The sequence below is a fragment of the Salvelinus sp. IW2-2015 genome, unplaced genomic scaffold, assembly GCF_002910315.2.
Source record: "Salvelinus sp. IW2-2015 unplaced genomic scaffold, ASM291031v2 Un_scaffold2330, whole genome shotgun sequence".
In the NCBI taxonomy this organism is placed as follows: domain Eukaryota; kingdom Metazoa; phylum Chordata; class Actinopteri; order Salmoniformes; family Salmonidae; genus Salvelinus; species Salvelinus sp. IW2-2015.
The window spans coordinates 59,355-81,599 of record NW_019943655.1 but is presented as its reverse complement, the minus strand read 5'-3'; the positions used below and the strand labels follow the sequence as shown (position 1 = coordinate 81,599).

General features: G+C 42.5%; 1 protein-coding gene across 1 annotated transcript in view; it reads left to right on the top strand.

Annotated features, from left to right (window-relative positions):
• The window catches only part of LOC112073649 (arf-GAP with Rho-GAP domain, ANK repeat and PH domain-containing protein 2), a gene marked incomplete at its 3' end in the record, with an annotated part of 79,732 nt that overhangs the window by 5,206 nt on the left and 52,281 nt on the right, over positions 1–22,245 (top strand). Inside the window, exons 2-7 of the mRNA XM_024140903.1 lie at positions 3,961–4,873; positions 8,841–8,926; positions 10,993–11,069; positions 11,779–11,843; positions 16,120–16,527; positions 19,555–19,578. Of these exons, the coding sequence (XP_023996671.1) occupies positions 4,071–4,873; positions 8,841–8,926; positions 10,993–11,069; positions 11,779–11,843; positions 16,120–16,527; positions 19,555–19,578 (1,463 nt within the window). The remainder of the gene's footprint in view (positions 1–3,960; positions 4,874–8,840; positions 8,927–10,992; positions 11,070–11,778; positions 11,844–16,119; positions 16,528–19,554; positions 19,579–22,245) is intronic.

Sequence of the window (22,245 nt, the reverse complement as noted above, 5' to 3'; positions counted from 1 at the left end):
ATTCAGACAGCTGGTTGAGGACCTCATTACTGATGAATGTTTGTGTTTTTCTTTCTGCTTGCATTTTGTATTTATATTTTGATGTGAGTGTTTTCTGTAATTTCTGTAATTCAGGGCTCATCTGTAAAATAGACCTTAGGTCTCAGTATGACTCCGTGATAAAATAAAGGTTAAATCACAATTCTTGCTGATGTTCTTCTTTTTAGCCAGACAGGGAGTATTACTGGATCAATGCTTTGTGAGTCTATTCCATTCTAAGGTTTGCAGATTGGGTGGTGTGTGTGAGGGGGTGGATGGTGGTAACCAGAGAGAGATGGCAAACTGAGTCAGATCGTGTGTGTGTGTGTGTGTGTTTGTGTGTGTGTGAGGAAGGCGTTTGTGCCATAATCTGTAAGCACTTGCCAATACAGGTCCCTGCATGTTAAGGGAGTAATACACACAGCTATATCGCTTTGATACGCAGCAAGATAAATCACTAGAGAAATACACATCACCTTTCACCTATTAAATTAGCCTCTCCTTTACACTCTGTGGGACGAATCTGTTCTTCACATGTGAAGGTACGTTGACGTAAGTGCAACAATCAATGCATGCTTCATGTCAACGTTGGAGTTTGGGATTTTCAAATGTCAGTTTCTCCTTATCTCATCTTTGATGTCCTCGTCGTGAAATGAAACAAACAAACAAGCAGAAACACGCGTGTCGCCCTTTACACTCGTACCCGTATACAGGTTGGAAATGGCAGATTTGGACACTGATAAACGCCTAAATTGGAACACAGTGGCTGTACAGTAGCATGCTATACAAGACGTCAGACCTCAGGGTCTCTGCTTCACAGCTCTGTATGGGGTTTCGATTGACAGCTGTTCTGAACTTGAGCACCACGTGACACCATTGGACAACTTTTGCAAATGTTTTGTTGTCTGAGAGAGAGAAATGCTGTAAAATTAAAAGGACTCAATATATTATGAAAGATGAGACATTGAGAATTATACTTGTTTTAATTTTTATTTAACTAGGCAAGTTAATACCACTTTGTCATACAAGCAAGACAAACACCCGTGAGTCCAAATGTGCACTTCACATTTCCATCTCATAACACTCATGTCATATACAGTGTCAGTGTTTATCATCACTATGTTTGATGTACAGTTACAAGATAACAATGGCGTTATACCCTGGGTTGTCCTGAACACAATGATCACTCTGTTTTGATGTGTTGTGATGACAATTTTCTGTGGACCACACATCTGAGTGAACTCGTGACTCAATTCGAAAACGCACCAACCCGAGGCACCTCATGATGTGTTCAGATCTTTTCTGTGGCCCAATCAAAGTTGTTCATCCCTGATTTTAGCTGGTCATTGTTGGCAATAGAACAACGCTTTCAAAACGCTCACCTTACCCAGATTGTGATTTATAATGGACCGTTTTTTGGAATGCGTAAACAACAATAGTAATTGTGTGATGTCGGGGATCCAGGGCTGAGTTCCAAACAAAACAGCTACAAGTGTCCTAGTTCCTCAACGCCACAGCTAGGAGAGATATAAAAAAAACAGCACCTTATAGTTGAACACTCTTCTTTGATTCATAAAGTGTATTGGAAATACTTAAGGAGACGTGTGGCCACTTGGAAACACCAGATAGACCTCTCACACAAACCCTTGTCATTTTTTTGGTCTTATACTGCACCTACCCCCAATTTTTCTAAGAATTTTCATGTCATGTTACTGACTGTATCCAGAGTATTTTCAGATTTCATTATCAATAAATGTGGAGAAAAGTACACTACATGTAAAATGCACATAAAACCAACAGTGTAATGTTTTGGATTAAGTCTTGTCAAGTGAACTGTGGTGTCCCTCAACTTTTTAGTCGAATAATTTTGCCATAATCTCCAAACTGTTTCCTTTTTTAATTGCTACGATGGTTATGCATTTTCTTTCCATATTTCTTCTGTAAGAAACATTTCAATTCATCCCACAAGTGTATTGGGTTAAATAAGAAGAGGTCTCAGTTAAATGCAGAAGCGTTCTGATATAGCCTCAGTGGTAGTGGGTATAAAAGTGGGTATACCACATACAGTATGAAGTTCCACTTGTTCCTCAGTGTTAATGCATGCTTCTCTCTTTGACTTCTCATTAACGCCACCATACAGGGCTTCCAATAACAGTCTGGTGTTGGTCTGATGCCACTGTGAAACAAACAAAACTGCAAGCGTCAGGGTCATATTCATTAGGTACCAAACGTATGAAAACAGACTGAAACAGGACTCAACAAAATGTAAATTTTTGTTTTCTGTTGCATAACTTTTTATTTTATTTTTCTATTTCCGTTGCATGCTTGTTATAGTATAAGGCTGGTGTGATGGTCATAAACGACCTATAAACCCACTGACTAATGTTTGTGATGATTACTGCTGCAAAGTGTTAAAGTATGACATAAATGTTGACACCATGAGCACTGTTTTGTGGTTACAGATCTGGTATAATTAGAGTTACAGTGCTTTCAGAAAGTATTCAGATATTTATTCCACATTTTGTTACGTTGCAGCCTGATTCAGAAAGTAAAAAATAAATACAAATATCTACACACAATGCCCCCATAATACCAAAGCAAAAACTGATTAAAATACATTTTTGCAAATGTTTTACAAATGAAAAACAGGTATATCACATTTACATAAGTATTCAGACCCTTTACTCAGTACTTTGTTGAAGCACCCTTTGGCAGCAATTTACCCCGATTGCTCAGTTTTGCCCGGCGGCCAGCTCTAGGAAGAGTCTTCGTGGTTCCAAACTTCTTCCATTTAAGAATGATGGAGGCCACTGTGTTCTTGGGGACCTTCAATGCTGCAGACATTTTGTGGTACACTTCCCCAGATCTGTGCCTCGACACAATCCTGTCTCGGAGCTTTATGGACAATTCCATCAACCTCAAGGCCTGGTTTTTGCTCTGACATGCACTGTCAACTGTGGGGACTTATAAATACAGGTGCGTCCCTTTCCAAATCATGTCCAATCAATTTGAATTTACCACAAGTGGACTCCAATCAAGTTGTAGAAACGTCAAGGATGATCAATGGAAACAGGATGCACCTAAGCTCAATTTCGAGTCTCATAGCAAAGGGTCTGAATAGTTCTGTATTATGATATCATTTTTTAATTTTAATACATTTGCAAAAAATTCTAAAGTGTTTTCTTTTTATCATTATGGGCTATTGTGATGTCATTATGGGGTATTGTGATGTCATTATGGGGTATTGTGAATACATTATGGGGTATTGTGTGTAGATTGCTGAGGATTTTGTATTTATTTAATCCATTTTAGAACAATGCTGTAATGTAACAATGTGGAAAGAGTTAAGGGGCCTGAATGCTTTCCGAATGCACTGTAGGTGAAGTTTGTTTCCAGGAAGTGTTTATAGTACATGTTGTTATGGGGTGAGAAAGCTTGTTGGAGTGGAGGACTAGACACTGTGGACAAAAAAAAAAGAAAGTTCAGAGTAAGGTTAGTTCTTATTTCATAGGTAGATAGAATAGGATATGTCAATGAGACCTTAGAGAAAATGTGCTATTTCTATTTCCTGTTGAAGATGGACTGGCTTATTCAACAGTAATGCATACTATTTCCTGTTGAAGATGGACTGGCTTGTTCAATAGTAATGCATACTATTTCTAGCAGTGACATGTGGGTTCTTAGGTTTTTACTGTGGCAGGGAAAGCACTGGGGAATATTTAGTTTCAGCTCTTCTAGCTCATGTAGTGAGACTTCACAGTGCAGGATTCAAACGTTCTTATGTAGAATGTCAACTTTTAATGGAAATAAATTGATAAGTGGATTTTAAGGAAACATTATGATTGGTTTTTCTACGGGATATTAGATGCACAGATACATTAGCTACCAACTGCCAGAGGCATAATACATTCTTAATTGTATCCCTCTTCTTTCTGTCCTCAGAAAAACCACCAAACCTTCCCCCACCCAACACTTTCACTAATGCTAATCTGCCTTAGATCCATCATCAACTCTTCTCTGGTGTTGATCTAGACCACCACCAAACACCCACCATGTCAAATCCCACTGACCCCAGAGAGGAGATCCTAGACTGGCTGACCAGCCTGCGTCTGCCCCAGTACGCTGACGGATTTCACCTGGGGGGCTTCCAGTGCCTGGAAGACTGCAGGGGGCTCACTGAAAATTGCCTCCTGGAGCTCCGAGTGTTCCCTACAGGCCACCGTAGACGGATCCTACGTAGTTTGGAAGCCCTAAGATTGGCGGTGGAAGAGCCGGGGGAAGGGGAAAAGGACGGGGAAAATAGAAAGCCCCTCCCCCAACCCAGACACATCTTCATGACAAATAAGAAAAGGGTGACTTCCTGCCAGCCTAGTGAGAGGGTAGAGCAGGCAAGATGGGAGGGGAGGCAGACCCTACACCCTGGGGCTGGCTTAGGGATTGAAGAGACAGAAGAGGAGAACACTAACACTTCTATAAAGGGGTCTCTGAGACCACCACGGCCGACACCGCGTGACCCTCGTAACGTACGCACCACTTCCTCAGCTTCGAACTCCACATCTGGCAGCTGTGACTCCCTCTCTGTCTCCTCCCACTCTGGAGAGGTACCCTCTGATTGTGAGATCTCCTCTGAGGAGCCCTCCCCTTCCTCTACAGACCTCTCTCCCGGGCCTGACCACGTCCTCTCTGGGAAAAACCACGAGGTTTACCAGGGGAAGATGGTGGATAATGTGATCTATGAGAGGGGCCCCAGCTTGAAGACACCAGCCAAGGGCCCCCGGCCCACCCGTTCCTACAGACTGAGGCACCGGCCGGTCCCTGGGATTCCTGACCAAGTCATCCTACCCCCACCGGACTGGTAGGCATGACTCATCAGTCTATAACTTATTGATAAGTCTATTATAATATTAAGTGATCAATGGATGTGTATACACTTGATTTATTATGTTTTGAAACTTTAGCACTTTCTCATTAGTGACCCACCATCTCTTTTCAGTCTCGTGTTCCAAAATTTCAATGGTGTTTTTTACATTGGATAAAAGTACAGACTCAGAGCTTCTAAATGGCACATCATACACTGTAGTTAGAGGACACATGGGGAAGTAATGCAGCTTGAAAAGGTGATACACTTAGAATCCCATTTAGGAGAAAAAAGGCATTAACACATTTTGCTGTGATTTTCACACTTGCTCTCTACATTAATCGTTGGGAAACATATTTAGAAAAGGAATCATTTTACCAAATTGCCAAAGGGATTCTCTGAACATTGTCTCACCAAGTTACCCATTTAGGCAAACCATTTACAGTATTATATTGCCTATGGTTGTATATATAAATATAACCTTTCACATTCACCAGCCACAGTGCTGTTCTTTGATTACGCCCATATAGCGTCGTTCATAACCTCTAAAGCCTTAGAGCTTAAATATATTTAAATACCTCTTAAATCATTTACATTGGACCACGTGGATGTGGCCATGTGCTAAAGCAGTGAGATAGTGCTTATTAAAAAAAACAAAGAAAACATTTCAACAATAAAATACTTTAACTTCAAGTGCTGAAGGTAGGGGGGGGGGGGGGGGAACATAAAGCCTGAGAGCATCTGTCCTGCCCTTTGGAGAAGGACATGTAATGTCCATGTCCTTTTCATCGCAAAAGTCCTGAGCTTCTACAAAATATGATGTTTGCCAGGTTGTGTCCAGTCCGAGGGGCTTTCACATCTCTGGGAGGAAGGACGGCAACGTTACACAGCAGCTGAAACCTGCTTCCATCTTAGAGAACGCTCCTTGGCCACAACAACAACCAGGCTGTTGAAGCTGTAAAGGAGGAGAGCAGACTAAAAATAGACAGGACATTGAAAACCTTGCATACCAGCAATAACATTCACTGACCCTCAAGTCAAAGCAATAAGCTCAAAGTACAACATTCCTGAAGTGTTGCTTATTCACCCTTGATCATCTCGTTGTACAGGAGGCAGAGAGTAGGTTTATGCTGAAAGACAAATTCCCGAAAAAGAGGTTGAAACATGAATGAATTCATGTCCTGTAGCTCGTTATTGCCTGTTGACTACTACAGCTGTACCAAAATGTCCTGTACACACTTAACCTGCTTACAGCCCAACAATGGCAATGCAGACACAAGATAAAATGTAAGATTTTAAGTATTTTTAATATCTATCTATCTATCTATCTATCTATCTATCTATCTATCTATCTATCTATCTATCTATCTATCTATCTATCTATCTATCTATCTATCTATCTAATTTTAAATCTATCTATTTCCTATCCCCTATCTTTTTATCTAATTTTCTTCCCCCCTTAATTTCCCCTAAATTCTTTATTTCTTATCCTTTAAAAATCCCCGCTTTTAATTCCTAATCCCTATCCCCTAATTCTATCCCTTACTCCCTAAATCTTATTTCCTATCTAATCTATTCCCTTATCTATTCTTTATCTATCTATCTATCTATCTATCTATCTATCTATCTATCTATCTATCTATCTATCTATCTATCTATCTATCTATCTATCTCACCCCATGTTCAAGAATGGCCTTTTTCCCTTTATTCAGATTACAACTGCTTACTTTCGGTTCTTTGAAAACAAAATTACAACCAACTAATTGCAGCATTACCACAAAAATGTAAGAGGCAAGTAGAAGTGGGAAAAAGTAAGGAACTTGTCTGTCGGCCCTGCATTCAAGACCATAAACGGTTAAAGAAAATTGTGACAAAAAAAACATACACCAATTTAATTTAAGGACCAAAAAAATTACAGCTGTGCCATATAAATTGCAAAATAGTTGGGAAGAGATTTTTGATGTACCAATTCCATGGCACATGGTTTATGAATTGACACACAAAACAACGCCGGATTCAAAACTTAACATTTTTCAATTTAAATTATTATACTAAATTCTTGCAACCAATATATATGGGGATACAATCTTCCCAGCTCTGCAGATTTTGCTGTGAGAAGGCAGAGTCATTAGATAATTTATTTTGGTATTGTCGATATGTAGCTCATTTTTGGTCACAGGTCCAGGAATGGCTGAAGAATCGCAACCTTTACCTAGAACTAATGCTGCAGATAGCAATACTGGGTGACTTGAAAAGTCATAGTCAATCAATCAATTATATAATAATTATTTTAGCCAAAATTTTTATCTTTAATTTACAATCTGTAGAAGCTATGAGAATAAAAAGTTTCAGTACTTTTGTGAAGCATCACAGCACAGTATAAAATACATGGCAAATAGAAATCCAAAATGGATGGTGTTAAGAGATAGATGGGAGGGGTTGAACGGAGCTGAAGGGTGGGACTAATAAAAACAAGATAACAAATGTAAAACATACGGGGTCTGTAAAATGTATATAGGTTCAGAAATGTTGTGAAATAGCACAGTTACAAATATAAATCAAACTGGATGGACATCAGAAATACAGGAAGGACTAAAAACAAACAACATATAACTATTGTAAAATGTGTATAAGATGTATAAACTGAAGAAGCCTAAGTGTTATTGTTTATTAGTTTACTCCAATTGGAGGAGGGGTGGTAGGGTTTGGGGGGAATAATAAAGGTATATTATTTAAAAAAGTATGGATATATATATTTACCCAAATAATATATGGGGGATTGGAAATGATGCAGACAGTTACATTGATGGAAGCAAAAATCTTTCTGTAATATTAAAGCTGATCACCCAAAAAATATATAAACAGTCCACTTTAGCTTAAGACATATATCTTGCTAGCTAGGTAAATAAAGTACCTAGCTAGGTAAACAAAGTACCTAACTAGGTAAACAAAGTACCTAGCTAGGTAAACAAAGTACCTAACTAGGTAAACAAAGTACCTAGCTAGGTAAACAAAGTGTAAGTTCACTAACGTTAGCTAGTCAAACAACAATGAACTGTGCCATCAATGCCACAGTGCTGGGAGCTAGCCAACCATGTTCAATGTTAGCTAGCTAACATTAGGCTCTAACTAGAACAGCAAACAGCTCTGGAAAACAAATAATATCAGCTAGGGAGCCAGCCAGCTACAGTTAGCTTGAAATTAAACCACTTTCTGTCAAAATTAGAAAATGTGTAATATCTGAAAATGTAACATTAGTCTAGCGTTTGCTAGCTATCTTACCTATATACATCGTCGTGCATGGACGCGTCTCCCTGTCAGGAATGCGATGCCACGTTTGCCCTTAGTTTGAAGATGTAATCCGGAGACAGGTGTTTTCTCCATCTCTTTTAGCTATCATACTCTAATTCCACTGATTTCAAAACTTGATCCTCCAGAAAGTAGAGAGCCACACTTATGCAGCTCCACTACATGATACATATTTTTTTTTTAAAGGCGCGTTTGACAGGATTACCAACACAGACTGACGAGCTTCTATGGCAGACCAATCCGAACTCCTCTCTTGGCATGTCCAGCCCACTCATTATCTCAGCCAATCATAGCTAGTGGGAAGGTTGTCATCTTTTTCTGTCGCTTAACCAACAAGGCTCGTAATTTAACAATTTCATTCGTATTTACAGATGGTATACACGTTTGTTATTAAGACACATGAAAGATCACATGTTCAAGAAGGCATTTCTGGCAAAAAACGCATTATGATAAAAAAACATTTTATTTTACATTCAAAGTCGCGACTTGCGACATACGTCTAGTTTCCTGAATCGGGTCACATTTGGGGAATGTATCCTTTCTAGTGTTAACTCAAAGGCATATATATATATATATATATATATATGGCTTTCCTGATCCCTTGTGTGTCAGACAGTGTTCTAATAAAGTTTATTCCATTCTTTTCCTTCCTCAGGAGCTTGCCTCCGCTAACATCCACAACCGACCTTGAACACCTTCCCTGCGCCCAGGTTCCCGGCAGTGCTAACGGCAACCAGAAAGGTATCCTAGCAACTAATCCTATTTTAGCTCTTCCTTGACTATTTTATATTATCGAGTCAGCAGGCATTACTATTGTTTGCCCTGATGAAAAAATGGGGGAAGAGGGGAAAAGGGAGAGAGAAAGAGGGAGTGTGTGTTAGATTCATCACGTGGGGAACCAACGTCCCGTTTTGAGGGTGCTTTTGTCTTGCTGGGATTGTGCTCTCGCTCGCTCTCTCTCTCTCTCTCTCTCTGTCATCTTGCGTAGTGGTGCCAGTGAGGCCTAGTGTATATCCCACTTCACTCTCCTAACTCCAGACGTTGTTTAACTTTGTTGGTCAAATTGACCTTTAATGATACATGCAATGTGTTGTGAGGTCTGTGTTGATGCCTCCCTCTGTCTATGGTGGCTCCCATATCTGTTGAAAGTGGATCTGACTCTTTCCTTCCAACACTATATACAGTAAATACAACTCCCCCCCCTTTCTTCCTAGTTCCTCTACTTTTCCTCCTCTATTCAATTTACTTGGTCCTCTCTCTCTCCCCACTTTCCTCTCCCCCCTTTCTCTCCCTTTCTCTCTCTCTCTCTCCTCCTCTTCTCTCTCTCTTCTCTCTCTCTCTCTCTCCCCCTCTCTCCCCCCCCCCCCAATAGATTTGTGATAACGACCCTACTGTCTCTCAGACACCAGACCTGTCCATAGAGATAAGGGTGTGATAGTGTGTTCCTCTTCAACATAGAAAGTGGATCTGTCTCTTTCCTTCCAACTGTAAATACAACTTCCCCCTCTTTCTTCCTAGTTTCTACTCTACTTTTCCTCCTCTATTTCGATTTACTTGGTTGCTCTCTCTCTCTCTCTCTGTCTCTCTCTGTCTCTCTGTCTCTTCTCTTCTCTCCTCTCTCTCTTCTCTCTTCTCTCTCTCTCTCTCTCTCTCTCTCTCTCTCTCTCTCTCTCTCTCTCTCTCTCTCTCTCTCTCTCTCTTCTCTCTCTCTCTCTCTCTCTCTCTCTCAGCCCAATAGATAGTGATAAACGACCCTACTGTCTCTCTGACACCAGACCTGTCCATAGAGATAACGGTGTTTGATAGTGTGTTCCTCTTCAACATAGAAACCAGCAACCAGGTCCTACTATCTCCCAGTGCCTTGTCTCGGTGGCCTATCTAGTAGCTCGTGTCTATGTATGTGTTGGCTGTTTGTGTAGGTATGTGTGTGTCGCGTCCGCCGGGGGATGTCTGTCGGCCCTTGCTGTCCCAGGAGATGGCCGATGTTTATTTGTCACTGTGACAGGCGGTGGCTCACACCGGGTCTACAGGGATGGTGTCTGGGTGGTCTCACACTTCATCCCCCTCTCCTCCCTCCTCGGCTGAGGTCCCCATTGGGGTCCCCATTGGGCCTCACACAGGGCCAAGGAACGTCCTTGGTAGGGCTAGTGTCTGTCTGAGGAAGGGGAGGCAAGTTTTTGCACTTTTGTAGAAGAGAGATGGGAGAGGGAGAGGAGGAGGGGAGATGACAGGGAGGGAGAAGAGAGAGGGAGGAGGAGGGGAGATGACAGGGAGGGAGGAGGGGAGAGACAGGGAGGGAGAGGAGGAGGAGGGGAGAGAAGGGGGAGAGAAGGGAGGGAGAGGAGGGGAGGAGGCGGGGAGAGAGGAGGGAGGAGAGGGAGGAGGAGGGGAGATGACAGGGGGAGAAAGAGAGAGGGAGGAGAGAGAGGGAAGAGGGAGGGAGGAGAGGGAGGAGGAGGGGAGATGACAGGGAGGGAGAAGAGAGAGGGAGGAGAGAGAGGGAAGAAGGAGGGAGGAGAGAGGGAGGAGGAGGGGAGATGACGGAGGGAGGGAGGGAGGAGAGGGAGGAGGAGGGGAGAAGAGGGAGGGCGAAGAGGGAGGGAGGACGACAGGGAGGGAGAAGAGGGAGGAAGAAGAGGGAGGAAGAAGGTAGGAATATGTTTCAACATTTTACGCAGAACTCCGAGGGGAGGATGCATTCAAGTGTTATGGTTATGTGATGCAACAACAGTATGTAGACCTATACCATGTGCATTTGTCTGAGAACTAATGATAATGTGTTATGTGTGTCCTTCTCTCTACTCTAGCCCCACTGCAAAGAACGTTGTCTCCCATTGTTCCTTATGGAGAAACATTCCTATACAACAACCCAGAGAACGTACTGGTAAGGTGAAATACTTTAGAAACTGAAGTTGTATAGGATCCCGAATAGGTCCACTATTATTAACCACTTAGACCTACAGTTGTATTGATTATATTCAATGTAAGAACAGTATTTACAGCCAGGCAATGATAACAAGATCTCCAGAGAGATTTGGTCACGGGGAGGCTGATCAGAGCCTAGTAGGCCCCACCTCTGCCAAGTGAGTTATTTTGCAGGAATAGGTGCTAAGTCATATTCTTCTTTCCTTTGATATGTGCTCATTGTTACCCCTTTTACAGAGTACCTATTCTCAGAATCTTGACATGTTCACTGTTTTGAGATTATGTGGAAGTAGCTAAGAAGCTGAGAGAAACTCACTATCCAGTTCTATTTTCTATTTGTCTGCCCACACACACATCCACTTCCCCGTCTCTTCTTTCACTGCAAATCGAGAGTAAACTTGAGCAAAATGAGAGTAAACTTGAGGCTCAAACAGTTTCACTTTGGCCTCTGAGGTTAATAGAAATGTCACTTGCTAGCCTAGCCACTAAGCTAACCTAGCCACTAAGCTAACCTAGCCACTATGCTAACCTAGCCACTAAGCTAACCTAGCCACTAAGCTAACCTAGCCACTAAGCTAACCTAGCCACTATGCTATCAGTCTAACAATGCCTGTTTTGAAAGTGCCACTGATGTGCCTTGATGACTAATCTGTGTTCTTCTGTCTCAGGACCAGGGTCCTAAAGAACTGTTTAAGAAAGAAATCAAAGAGAATCTCAAGCAGAAAAAGCTGAGGTAAGATGAGGGCCACTCTGATACACAATAGTTGTGCCTAACAGTAAAGACTACTTTTGCTTAGGCCACAAATAGTCGAACAGTATTTCAAAAGAGGAAGGCGTTTAACTACTGAAATTGGTTGCTAAACCCTGCTTCAGTTGTCTGTACAGTAAAAATATATAGTATTGCAACAAATAAAGCTAAACCAAATTGTAATTACATTTTTACAAATACGAAAGTATTACACAAATGTAACACAAGTAGCATTTGTAAAAAGCTTCACACAAATATTATTGATTGATATATTTAGATTGATTGATGTGTATATAAATATTGATTGATTTGATATATATATATATACAGTATATATATATATATATATATATATATATATATATATATATATATATATATAAAAACTCTGCCAAAAAACTTAACATGTGTAAATATTTGTATGAACATAACTAGATTCAACAACTGAGACATAAACTGAACAAGTTCCACAGACATGTGACTAACAGAAATGGAAAAATGTGTCGTTGAACAAAGGGGGGGGTCAAAATCAAAAGTAACAGTCAGTATCTGGTGTGGCCACCAGCTGCATTAAGTACTGCAGTGCTTCTCCTCCTCATGGACTGCACCAGAGTTGCCCGTTCTTGCAGTGAGATGTTACCCCACTCTTCCACCAAGGCACCTGCAAGTTCTCGGACATTTCTGGGGGGAATGGTCCTAGCCATCACCCTCCGATCAAACAGGTCCAGACGTGCTCAATGGGATTGAGATCCGGGCTCTTCGCTGGCCATGGCAGGAAATCATGCACAGAACGAGCAGTATGGCTGGTGGCATTGTCATGCTGGAGGGTCATGTCAGGATGAGCCTGCAGGAAGGGTACCACATGAGGGAGCAGGATGTCTTCCCTATAACGCACAGCGTTGAGATTGCCTGCAATGACAACAAGCTCAGTCCGATGATGCTGTGACACACCGCCCCAGACCATGACGGAACCTCCACCTCCAAATCGATCCCGCTCCAGAGTACAGACCTCGGTAAAAAGCTCATTCCTTTGATGATAAATGCGAATCCGACCATCACCCCTGGTGAGACAAGACCGCGACTCGTCAGTGAAAAGCACTTTTTGCCAATCCTGTCTGGTCCAGCGATGGTGGGTTTGTGCCCATAGGCGATGTTGTTGCCAGTGATTTCTGGTGAGGACGTGCCTTACAACAGGCCTACAAGCCCTCAGTCCAGCCTCTCTAAGCCTATTGGGGACAGTCAGCACTGATGGAGGGATTGTGCGTTCCTGGTGTACCTTGGGCAGTTGTTGTTGCCATCCTGTACCTGTCCCACAGGTGTGATGTTCGGATGTTCGGATGTACCGATCCTGTACAGGTGTTGTTACACGTGGTCTGAAAATGCGAGGACGATCAGCTGTCCGTCCTGTCTCCCTGTAGCGCTGTCTTAGGCGTCTCACAGCAATGTATTGCCCTGGCCACATCTGCAGTCCTCATGCCTCCTTGCAGCATGCCTATGGCACGTTCATGCAGATGAGCAGGGACCTTGGGCATCTTTCTTTTGGTGTTTTTCAGAGTCAATAGAAAGGCCTCTTTAGTGTCCTAAGTTTTCTTAACTGTGACCTTAATTGCCTACCGTCTGTAAGCTGTTAGTGTCTTAACGACCGTTCCACAGGTGCATGTTCATTAATTGTTTATGGTTCACTGAACAAGCATGGGAAACAGTGTTTAAACCCTTTACAATGAAGATCTGTGAAGTTATTTGGATTTTTACGAGTTATCTTTGAAAGACAAGGTCCTGAAAATGGGACGTTTCTTTTTTTTGCTGAGTTTAAATAGATTGATATATACAGTTGAAGTCTGAAGTTTACATAAACTTAGGTTGGAGTCATTAAAACTCGTTTTCAACCAAGAAATGTGTGGAGTGGTTGAAAAACAAGTTTTAATGACTCCAACCTAAGTGTATGTACACTTCCGACTTCAACTGTTTGTGTGTGTTTGTGTGTGTGTGTGTATATATATATATATACATATATATATTATTATTTTAAAAAAATGTGTCTATTAAAATGACATCAAATTGATCAGAAATATAGACTGACTCCCTGAGTTTGTTTTACTCACTGCTTTAGCACACTCTGATGTCTTAGCCGTGTCTGAATCCTGTCTTAGGAAGGCCACCAAAAATTCTGAGATTTCCATCCCCAACTATAACATTTTCCGTCAAGATAGAACTGCCAAAGGGGGAGGAGTTGCAATCTACTGCAGAGATAGCCTGCAAAGTTCTGTCATACTTTCCAGGTCTATGCCCAAACAGTTCGAACTTCTAATTTTAAAAATTAATCTCTCCAGAAATAAGTTTCTCACTGTTGCCGCCTGCTATACACCCCCCTCAGCTCCCAGCTGTGCCCTGGACACCATCTGTGAATTGATCGCTCCCCATCTAGCTTCAGAGTTTGTTCTGTTAGGTGACCTAAACTGGGATATACTTATCACCCCAGCAGTCCGACAATCTAAGCTAGATGCCCTCAATCTCACAGAAATTATCAAGGAAACCACTAGGTACAACCCCAAATCTGTAAACATGGGCACCCTCATAGATATTATCCTGACCAACTTGCCCTCCAAATACACCTCTGCTGTTTTCAATCAGGATCTCAGCGATCACTGCCTCATTGCCTGCATTGCCTGCAAACACTGCCTAAAACACTTCTGCGAGCAGGGCTTTCTAATTGACCCGGCCCGGGTATCCTGGAACGATATTGACCTCATCCCGTCAGTCGAGGATGCCTGGTCGTTCTTTAAAAGTAATTTCCTCAACATCTTAAATAAGCATGCCCCTTTCAAAAAATGTAGAACTAAGAACAGATATAGCCCTTGGTTCATTCCAGACCTGACTACCCTTGACCAGCACAAAAACTTCCTGTGGCGGACTGCAATAGCATCAAATAGTCCCCGCGATATGCAACTGTTGAGGGAAGTCAGGAACTAATACACACAGTCAGTCAGGAAAGCAAAGGCTGCACCTCAGCCACGCTCAAGGTACTAAACGATATCATAACCGCCATCAATAAAAGACAGTAATGTGCAGCCGTCTTCATAGACCTGGCCAAGGCTTTCGACTCTGTCAATCATCGTATTCTTATCGGCAGACTCAATAACCTTGGTTTCTCAAATGACTGCCTCGTCTGGTTCACCAATTACTCGCAGACAGAGTTCAGTGTGTCAAATCGGAGGGCATGTTGTCCGGTCCTCTGGCAGTCTCTATGGGGGTACCACAGGGTTCAATTCCCGGGCTGACTCTTTTCTCTGTATATATCAACGATGTTGCTCTTGCTGTGGGTGATTCCCTGATCCACGTCTACGCAGATGACACCATTCTGTATACATCTGGCCCTTCCTTGGACACTGTGCTATCTATCCTCCAAACGAGCTTCAATGCCATACAGCACTCCTTCCGTGGCCTCCAACTGCTCTTAAACGCTAGTAAAACCAAATGCATGCTTTTCAACCGTTCGCTACCCGCCCGCCCAACTAGCATCACTACTCAGGACTGTTCTGACCTAGAATACGTGGACAACTACAAGTACTTAGTTGTCTGGTAGACTGTAAACTCTCCTTCCAGACTCACATCAAACATCTCCAATCCAAAATCAAATCTAGAATCTGCTTTCTATTTCGCAACAAAGCCTTCTTCACTCTCGCCAACTCACACCAATACTCTACTCAGCAAATTGGATGTAGTCTATCACAGTGCCATCCGTTTTGTTACCAAAGCACCTTATACCACCCACCACTGCGACCTATATGCTCTAGTCGGCTGGCCCTCGCTACATATTCGTCGCCAGACCCACTGGCTCCAGGTCATCTATAAGTCTATGCTAGGTAAAGCTCCACCTTATCTCAGCTCACTGGTCACGATAACAACACCCACCCATAGCACGCGCTCCAGCAGGTATATCTCACTGGTCATTTTAAAAGGATAATTGATCATTAGAAAACTTGTGCAATTATGTTAGCACAGCTGAAAACTGTTTTTTGATTAAAGAAGCACTAAATCTGGCCTTCTTTAGACTAGTTGAGTATCTGGAGCATCAGCATTTGTGGGTTCAATTACAGGCTCGAAATGTCCAGAAACAAATAACTTTCTTCTGAAACTCGTCAGTCTATACTTGTTATGAGAAATGAAGACTATTCCATGTATATATATATTTGATTGATTTATATATATGTATTGTTTGATTGATTTATTAAATGCAACTCAACGTCACCCTATCCCACAGAAAGAAGCATGGTAAGATCAAGGAGTCCAGGAATAGCAACAAGACACAGGTCCCTCCACCTACTTCAACGGTCCACAACCTCTATGAAGATGACTACTCTATAGTGGAAGAGTGCACCACCAGTTGGGAACTATCCAATCATGCTTGGCCTAATGCTGCTACGGCGACCCCGGAGCCCCTCCTCTCCGGCCCCCTGCCCGGCCCCGCCCTCTCCCAGGTCGTTCCCATGACAATGGTGGTGTGTGACCTCTACTCGGAGCCCTTTGACACGCTGGGTGGTCTGGTGAAGAATACGTTACCCGTGTTACCCGCAGACCACGCGGATAATATCTCCCCTTATGCCTGCTTCTATGGGGCCCCTAAGACCAAACTCAAGATGGGGTGGCTGGACAAGCTCTCACCGCAAGGGTAAGACCACATGATGAAATAGAACATCACATAGTAGTATTCTATTATACTATTCTATTATGGTATGCATTAGTTGAAGCTCAATGTTACATATAAATTCCCCTACCATCATATCTAAGCCAATATCACACCAATGTCGATGAAAATTCACAAATCAACTTGATTGGAGGTACACAACACACACCGTGCCTATCGTCATGTGCCGTCCGGCTGTTACAGAGAAAAACATACTGTCACGCCCTGACCATAGATTGCTTTTGTGTGTTTCTATGTTTTGTTTGGTCAGGGTGTGATGTGGGTGGGCATTCTATGTTGTATGTCTAGGTTGTCTATTTCTGTGTTTGGCCTAGTATGGTTCCCAATCAGAGGCAGGTGTCAGTCGTTGTCTCTGATTGGGAGCCATATTTAGGTAGCCTGTTTTTCTTTGTGTTTTGGTGGGTGGTGTTTCCTGTGTCTGTGTTTTCACCATACGGTACTGTTTCGTTTTTTTTTCAGTATTTTGCACTTTGTTATTTTGTATTGTTTAGTGTTCAGTTTTATAATAATTAAAATGGACACTTACAACGCTGCACATTGGTCCGACATTTCATACTCCTCTTCAGACGAGGACGAAACCCGTTACACATACCGGATTTTTAACAGGGTCGTTAGCAATTGAGTTTTCTGCGTCTACCTAGCTCAAATTCTACATGTCGGATTAAAACTAAACTATAGCGCCCAAGAAGAAGAAGTTAAGTGACCTTTTGGATTTAAAACATTTAAGGATTCAAATCAAATCAAACTTTATTTGTCACATGCTCCAAATACAACATGTGTCGACCTTACCGTGAAATGCTTACTTACAAGCCCTTAACCAACAATGCAGTTCAAGAAATTGAGTTAAGAAAATATTTATGAAATAAACTAAAGTAAAAAAATAAATAAAAATGTCATCGCTCTCACATGCACATTTCCGTCTGTTAAGAATCAACGATGTGCTACCTTTTTGTAGTATTCTGACATCTTTTCAGCCGAATCGCAGAGCTCTAACTGGGTCAACTCAGTTGCTCGGCAACAACACAGCTGCCACATCCTGCCAGTTGTAAGAAGTGGCTGAGAACAAACCTAGGCTACTGTAGCTAGCTACCTGTATGGTGGTATTCAAGCTGAGGATAATAAATACAAAAATATATTTTGATTAGCTAGCTAATGTTATCGAGCTAACATTTCTTGTCCAAAGTCCAGCAGCTAGCCTCTGTAGCTAGCTAGSTAACACCAGTCAGCTGAAAGCTATCTAATTAGCTACCGAACAGGCAAAGAAAGGTAGCAAGCTATATATTTCTTTATGGAAGGTTTGTTACAAAAATATCTTCAGCCACTAGCTAGTTAGAGACAGATAAACAGCTGACAACAACAGCTCAACACAGAAGCTAGATAACGATAGCTAGCTCACGTCCAAATGCAGGTCCTACATTTTCCCACAAAACATAGCTAGCTAGCTACATCAGTTCAAAACCAACACCAGTGGTGCAGCACTAGGGGTGGGGGGAGGGGCTAATGCCAGATTATATAAATGTGTAAGATTTACAAGCTGTAAAAGGAACATGTAAGATGTGGCCCTAGTGTACGAGGGGGATCTTTTTGTTTCGTCTTTATGGCTGAGGTATACGACCTTCAAAGGTCATTAACTTATAACCGTTTTATTTTGCTTTCAATTGGAATTGAGTCATATTTTACATTATAAACTGGATAGTTCGTTCCCTGAATGCTGATTGTCTGACCACAAGTATGACAAAGCATTTATTTTTACTGCTCTAAATAGGTTGGTAGCCAGTTTATAATAGCAATAAGGCACCTCAGGGGTTTGTGGTATATGGCCAATATACCACGGCTAAGGGCTGTGTCCAGGCACTCCGTGTTGTGTCGTGCTAAGAATAGTCCTTGGCCTTTGTATATTGGCCATGCCATATACCACACCCCCTCGTACCTTATTGCATAAATGTAAGAATGTCACAATGAATTGAATTATTCACCCTCTGAAAACGACAGAAAATTACTTTTTGACTATCCATGGTAAATTCTAACATACTTTAATAGTTAGTTCAAAACTGATTTGAGCTATTAGAGGGCAACAGCCACCAGACCAGTGTTTAAACCAGCAACCCTTGCAGTTATGCATGCACAACACCTGTGCCATTAATGCCCAGACCTTTTGGCAGAGGCCAAATTAAAGGTTACACTTACACCTGTGGCAGACTTATTTTTTGTTTTTACGTCTTTCGGTTTTTTACACCAGCTTCAAACAGCTGAAAGTACAATACTTTGGGTTATTTATAATATATTTCAGAGCGGTTTAGATGATAGAATAATTCTCTACACTATACGTTGCTTGTTTTGTCACAGAAACTGAAATTAGGCGAACTATTAGAATTTTAGAAACCAGGAAATGGAGGAGCGATTTTTCTGCATAGTGTACCTTTTAAATACCCAGGCGTTGTAAGATCTGGCATGCGTCTGCAATGTAGTCGTGCAGGAACTCGACCAATGAATACCCAGAATCCTTAAGTGGTTAAACAGAGCTTCTTGTTCCTGTTCTCATCCTCTTCTGTTTAGGTATGAGAAACCTAACCTTATTTTAGTTTACACAACCTCAGAGCAAAGCAGCGGTTTCTTTTATAGTTATCTGTATTTCTCTGTGTGTTTATGCTTTCATAGTTCCTCTTACAAAGAAAAATCTGTCACTTCCCTTTTTTGTTTTGTGCCCTTCTTCTGAAACCACATGATTAGCATAAAGTTGTCAACCTGCCTTAGTTTGAGATGTTGAATATTCATCTATTTTAACAGCATAACCAGCACCCTGTTTTACTGTACCATATGGCAGGCTTGTGTGTGATACTATTCTACTGTACAGAATGAACTTGATTGAACTTGTCTTGTGATTGGGTGGAGATGCTGTTCTGTAGTAGTTCATAGCAACGCTTTTCATTTTTTTTATTGTTTACATACGTACTACTTCCAGCTCTTCAACTTTCCTTCTTTCGCTTTCAGAAACTGTGTTTTTCAGAAAAGATGCCTCTGATTCACCATCCCCCTACAACTATTTATCCCAGTTGCAATTCCATACAAACCCTCTGGATCCATGCTCTCCGCTCTGCCTCAGCTTTCCGATGTGTTTCTGTATCTCCTCTGATTCACTCGCACGTAGCTTCTGATCGCACTACCACCAATACTAGCACCATCCACATAATGGACCAGGCCCGATGTGATCAAAACTTTCATCCTACTTTACCACGCGTTGCTCATTGATCACTCCCGCCTACCAATCACTCCAATCTGTCCATCGGGCACACCCTCTGAATCCATCACCCTCTGATCCATCCACCTCTCCTATTGTATGCTCCACTGCTAAATTCTCCTCCTCGACTCCGTTTTCCATTCAGTACACCTCTTGATCTCGCATCCCGAGCTCTCTCTGATCTGTCCCATTCTTAAATCTGCATCTGCATTCCATCCCACCCTCTGATCCTCCACCCTCTGGATCCATTCATGCCAATGCGCACTCTGATTCACGATCCAGCACTCCCCGTATCCTGATTGCTTTATTTTTTCACTATCTCTGATCCTAAAACCCTCTGATTCCACCCACCTTCTCTGATGCCATCCAGTCAGCGTGTCGCATAGATGCCGTTATCACGTAATATACTTCGGTATCTCATCCACCCTAGGTCAGACTGCTGATTTCCAGAATCTCCCTCTTACTTTACGTCTCATATTCCCCACGTCTCGCTCGCTCGAAATTCAGTGCTTTAACCACCTCCGACCCTGATCTCACGTACCGTCCAATCGAGTAGCCTCCTTAACAGTTTTCACCCCTCTCGATCGCAGTATTGTCCACTGGAGCTTCCTCTTACCATGAAATACACACTCATGAACATTCGCTCTACTTTGTAATCGCGTCTACCACCTGCTAGATTCGCTTAGTCCCAGTCCCAACCACCTGCTCTTAGTTCACCCTGTTAGTTTAAAAGAAGAGAGGAATTGTTTACTTTGACATCTTAGCCTTCATCAAATCATGTTTCACATTTAAAAAGCTTCTCTCGAAAGCTTCACATCTATTGGCTAAGTTTACTAGGATCCTTAGCTGTTTGCATGATGCGCCAGCCCACCCTCCATCTACTCTTCCTGGGGTCCACACAACACCTCATGAATGAATATACAGCATCACACTCACTTACATGAGATACATACATGAACAGCAAACCTGCCTATCATGGCACAAAATCACTCTATATATGATATCTATACACACGGTTGAAAGTACGCATCTACACCTCTTCTGATTCGCTATACAACAAACTCCATCATCATCGCCCTTACATGATACTCTATTGACTAACCCCGCGGATACCACGCAGCTCCGGTTAAACAAATGCCAGCTTCGATCGACTGGAGTACCAGCTCTATCTCCCGTCTGATTTTCACATCCCAAATCCATGTTCTACCAACCTCACTCGATTCATGGTTATATTGTCCAATATGGCTACCACCCCTCAGTCCGACTTTGCTGCATACAAGAGCCTTCTGCTGAGATTGTCTACACGTCCTACTGATCTCTCTGATTCGCATCCAACTAGCATTCTTACAATACCATCCAACCCTCTGATCTTCATCCAATCCGCTCCTCTGAGTACTAGCACCTAGAATTATCAACTACAAATGACATCGGAATTTCTGATCCAATATCTCACTTCATTATGATCCAGCTCCATCTACTAAAAGTGGGATCCAGATTCGCCATTTCCTGTGGTGATCCCCATCACCTCTGATCCATTTAATCAACCCTCTGATCCAACCAAATGTTTCTGCCCTCTGTGATGCAGTTCGCACTGTACTGATCCATCGCCTTGATCCCACTCTACACCTGTTTTCTTGTTACTCTCTTTTCTCGTATCATCTAGGTCAGCCCGCACTTGGTTGTCTCATGATTTTGCGTATCCTACCCTCTCTGATCCATGCCAATTAGTCATCATACATGCTTTCAGAAATGTGTCTCCCGCATTGTTCCAAGCACCGACTGGATCATTCCACTCATAGCCTACTTCCAAACCTTTATAACTGATTCACCATCCAATACCTGCCATTGATCTTCTGCCCATGCAATCCACCAGTCATCTCCGAATTCATCTGATCCATCGCACTCCTCGTGGCTCCACCTACCCTCCATCACTAACTAATCAAACCATGTTCTGATAACATTTCCACTCCACTCGGTAGAGATCACTCCCGCCGCAGCGTGCTCCTTCGGCCTTTCAACTGCGTGCATCCTCTACAACCTCTTCTGAACTGGCCCCATCGGTCTCATGCCCACACGGCAGTATGTTCAAAGCAGCGGTACACCTGCGACTTCCTCTCTCCGATCTACGCCACATTATATTTGGTGGTGCCCACCCTTTGATCTTTGTACTCGCTCTCTCGCATCTTGCCAATTCCATGCGATCCACAAAACTGCCTACACGCGCTCTGACTACGCATTACACCCCAGCACATCCCAACCGTCCGTCCGCTGGTTCATGTTCGATCCGCAGCATCATCCGATAGTCCTATGATCCTTACGATACTACGCTCCACCCTTGTCACATCCGAACACTGTCCTGATTGTCGGAATCGCCCAGTGCTTTCCCACTCACATGATCCGCCCCCTGTTGCTACCTCTCCTTATGATTTAGCCTCATGTCGCCA